The 4,011-nt window shown below is 38.8% G+C and overlaps 1 protein-coding gene across 1 annotated transcript in view; it reads left to right on the top strand.

The window, feature by feature from the left end:
* The first annotated feature begins 213 nt into the window (after nucleotides 1–213).
* The window catches only part of nox1 (NADPH oxidase 1), a 9,362-nt gene continuing 5,564 nt past the window's right edge, over nucleotides 214–4,011 (top strand). The window contains exons 1-5 of the mRNA XM_037675737.1: nucleotides 214–276; nucleotides 390–485; nucleotides 837–947; nucleotides 1,182–1,266; nucleotides 3,553–3,698. Of these exons, the coding sequence (XP_037531665.1) occupies nucleotides 232–276; nucleotides 390–485; nucleotides 837–947; nucleotides 1,182–1,266; nucleotides 3,553–3,698 (483 nt within the window). The 5' untranslated portion in view covers nucleotides 214–231. The remainder of the gene's footprint in view (nucleotides 277–389; nucleotides 486–836; nucleotides 948–1,181; nucleotides 1,267–3,552; nucleotides 3,699–4,011) is intronic.

Raw genomic sequence — 4,011 nt, 5'->3', positions numbered from 1 at the left:
GTCTAACTTCAGGTTTGTCTAACTTCAGGTTTGTCTAACTTCAGGTTCCAGACAACAGGAATGCAGTCATTCCAGCCTCCTGCGAACTTCCTGCACTGCGTGACTTTTTTTTAACCTTCTGCAGGATTTGTTTGCTCATGTCTCATCCAGCTGTTGGAGGAGGGAGGAGTCTGAAGGTATAAAACCACCCGAGGCTGCGGGACTGCAGGATGCCAGGAGAAGACTTTCACCATGACGAACAAGATTATCAACAACGGCTTTTCCGGTGTCATCATCGTGAGTTTTCCTTTTCCACAGCTTACAAAATTAATTTTCTTGTGCGGGCGTGGGGTAAAAAAATGTAAATCTGGATTTTCTTGTCACTTTCTGATCGACGCTTTTGTTTCCAGTTTGTCTGGATGGCCATCAACATCTTTCTTTTTGTCTGGTATTACTTTTACTACGACCAGAGGCCCGAGTTCTTCTACACTCGTCATCTGCTGGGGGTGAGTAGAGAGAGGCACTGTGGAGGCAAAAATACTCTACTGCACGCTAAAGTCCTGCTTTTTTACCACACTTCTGCAGAAAAAAGATCTTTCCTGATAAGTTATCGTTCATATATGATAATACAGCCTGGTTATACTGTTGTATGTGATCAGTTTGAGCAACCGTGGGCCAGATATATGAAGTGGACAAATGAACAAGCTCATATTTCTGTTTTCTTATTGTAAAAATAAGGCAGGACTCAGATGCTGATTTTTATAGACTATAAATTGTATTGTCAGCTTAAAGGCAGTATAATAACCCTCAGATGTGTTTAGGTTACAGTACCTGATTTTATACTTGTGTATTTTCAGTCTGCGCTGTCCTGGGCCAGGGCTCCTGCAGCCGTGCTGAACTTTAACTGCATGTTGATCCTCCTGCCCGTGTGCAGAAACCTGCTGTCTCTGATCCGAGGCTCTCTCATGGTACGAAGAAGACGTCCATCTGTCTCAGCAGGACAAGTCAACATTGAGACCTTGTGAATCATTTTGACCCAATGGCAGCAGGAGGGTTAAAAATACATGCTGGATGTTAAACTGTACACCACCCCTATCAAAAGGACTATAGACAAAAGTTTAGAGACTTTCTGCCTTGGACAAAGAAAAAAGACATCTTGACAGATCTTCCATCTCTCTTTCTTCCATTCTTTATCTTCACAGTGTTGCAGCAGAACAATGAGGAAACAAATGGACAAGAATTTGGCGTTCCACAAGCTGGTGGCGTACATGATCGCCCTGATGACAGGTGAGCATGTTTGAGTCTAAGCTGTTGTTTCATTCTGTTATGAGCCAATTCGTGCTGTGGTGATGATGAAACTGTTAACTTTGCAGAGTTTAAGTTCAATTAAAAATATATATATTTCAAACGGTCAAGAGGAGCAAACTACAATAACAAAACCAAGATAAAATTGCAAATTCAAACACAGCTACATGATTAAAATGGAGAATGTTATTTAAAAGCAAACACTAGGAGCAGTTTTATGAAATATTTAACGCAAAACGTCGTTGAAGACGAGGTCAAGGTTTCTTTGTCGTTCTCACCACGTGGTACATGTGGTGGAACAACATTGTGTACACAGGGTCCCAGTTACATCCAACAAAAGTATAAATTGTAAAAAATGAAAACAGCACTAAGATCTAAGATATGAACTAATATGCTAAACTAAGAACATGCTAAGCACTAATGGTAAAAAAAAACAATGCACCAACAACAAACTATCTGCAAACTTACAGACTTGGGAAACGTGTTTTTTTTTATTTATTTTTTTTATGTTGTTTAACAAATGGTCAAGGAGATCACATGAAGAAATTTGAACCCGTTCGTCTGTCATAATATTCAGCAAAAAACACTTCTTGACCTTTAACTGTTAATATACCGTATTATTTTACAGTATTAGTGTTTAGCATATATCTTAGATCTTTGAGCGTAGGCCTGTCGCGATAAACAATAAATCAATTAATCGCATGATAAATGAAAATTATCGACCTCGTTTTCATTTATCGGTTTTATCGTTTCTTCGTGTCTCGCTCTTTCTACTGAAGACACTGGATGGCAAAAGGCTCAATTCCGGTGCTCTTCACTGACCCCCTCCCTTTCTCTTTTTCTTAAAATTTGTTTTAACTGTCCAAAATCATGTTTTTGGATTATTAAAAGCAGCAAAGCTGAGAAGCTAAGCTACGAGCTAAGCTAACAGGCCGACCTCGGGGAAATAAACCTCCGTCTTGTCGAAGCTCCAAAATTCACAGTTGAAACCCATGCCTTCGTGTAAAAAGTTGTTTTTCTTTGCAAAAAAAAAAAAGCTGAGGACTTGTTTACTGATTTTTTTAAATTTTTATTATTATTTTTATTAAAAGATTTGTGTGAAAAATGCTATGCGAAAGAGCTCAAACCACACTGAGCTTTTGTCATTTTGAGACCCGGAAAAAAATTGAGAGACAGCCCATGTCACTTCAAGGGGCCTCCCTCCCATTTTTCTTAAAGAGACACGCTTCTCGCTCCCTCACTATCCATCCTTTGTATCCTTTGAAGATATCCATCCTTTGTTCAAACAGTGTTATACTGCCATCCAGTGGTCGAAAAAGGTACTACATGCAAAATAAAATTACCGGTAACCAACTTTTCTTCTTAAATTTGACAATATTTGCTAATTATTGTCAAATTTCAACAATATTATTGTTTATCGCAATAATTTCTGAGACAACCGCCCAGCAAAATGTGTTGTCGTGACAGGCCTATTTGAGTGTATCGTTTAGAATTCAATTAGCGTATATCTTAGCGTAAACTGTATCTTAGATCATTATGTACTGCTTCTTCTTTATACCTTTTATATTTTGCTATTTTTGGGTGTAACTGGGACCTTGAGTACACAATATCGTTCCACCTCATGTACCACATGTGATGTGAATGACAATAAAGAACCTCGAATCTTAACACAAAAACTCCAGAACAAAAGAAGAAGTAGTGATTAAACTTTAAAAGCAAGTATGGATTTTAAATCGCTAAATTTTAAACTTAAATCCTCAGAGTTTACAGTATAAAGACTTTTTGCAGTGATGTTATCACATCGGATTTTGCGTCACGCTTCAAGTTTTTATTTTGGCTCAACTACGTTTTGAATGCCAAAAAGTTAATCTATGCATACTGCAAATTATTTCCCTCAAATCGTCAGTGCGTGTGTAGATTAGCATCACAGATCAGTGCAGGGGGCGATTCAGACTCATTGGTGCTGTCGTTTGTTGGAGCTGAGCTGCACGAGCAGCGTCAAAACGTTTCACACGAAATTTGGAAAAATGGAAGCTCTCCGATGCATACTTTCCATGTCACGCAAACACGTCTTACCTGAATCTTACCATTAAATGCAAATTATCAGGACATTGCATCAAATGTTGACACGGAAACACGTCTGGGCTCGTCATGATGATGTGCTCCGATTAGATAAACTGTGTGAAATGTTTATTTGAGAGAGTAAAACTTGTGGCGATAAACTTAAGGTGCAGCAGCAGTAACTCGCCTAACTGCTTGTTCTGACAGCTGTTCACACGATCGCTCACCTGCTGAACGTGGAGCGTTACAACAACAGCAGACAAGGGGCTTACGATGAGCTCAGCGAGGCTCTGTCCGACCTGGAGGACGCTGACAACACCACCTACCTGAACCCGATCCGGACAACCAGTCTCGTAAGTCCACAGCTGAAGCCTTCATGATTCAAACCGACCGTTTACTATTCTGAAAGATTTTCTAATGAGAGAATGTATAAACATGTAAAGATAATGCATAAAGTTTATTTTAATCGCTTTTTGAAACATTTAAAGGCTACTTTTAAAGTTTGCAGAACCTTAAGGAAAACAATACAGTAGTCCCTTGTTTATCGCGGGGGATCCGTACTCTGAAGCCCCGCAATAAGTGAAAAACTGCTAAGTAGGAATAGTAATACAAATAGTAAGTACTAGTTCATTTTAGTATTTCATATATATATATATATATATATAT

The sequence above is a fragment of the Nematolebias whitei genome, chromosome 4 (genome assembly GCF_014905685.2).
Source record: "Nematolebias whitei isolate Nwh7 chromosome 4, NemWhi1, whole genome shotgun sequence".
Taxonomy (NCBI): Eukaryota; Metazoa; Chordata; class Actinopteri; order Cyprinodontiformes; family Rivulidae; genus Nematolebias; species Nematolebias whitei.
Note: the sequence above shows the minus strand (reverse complement) of the source record. Positions and strands in the feature narration are given on the sequence as shown.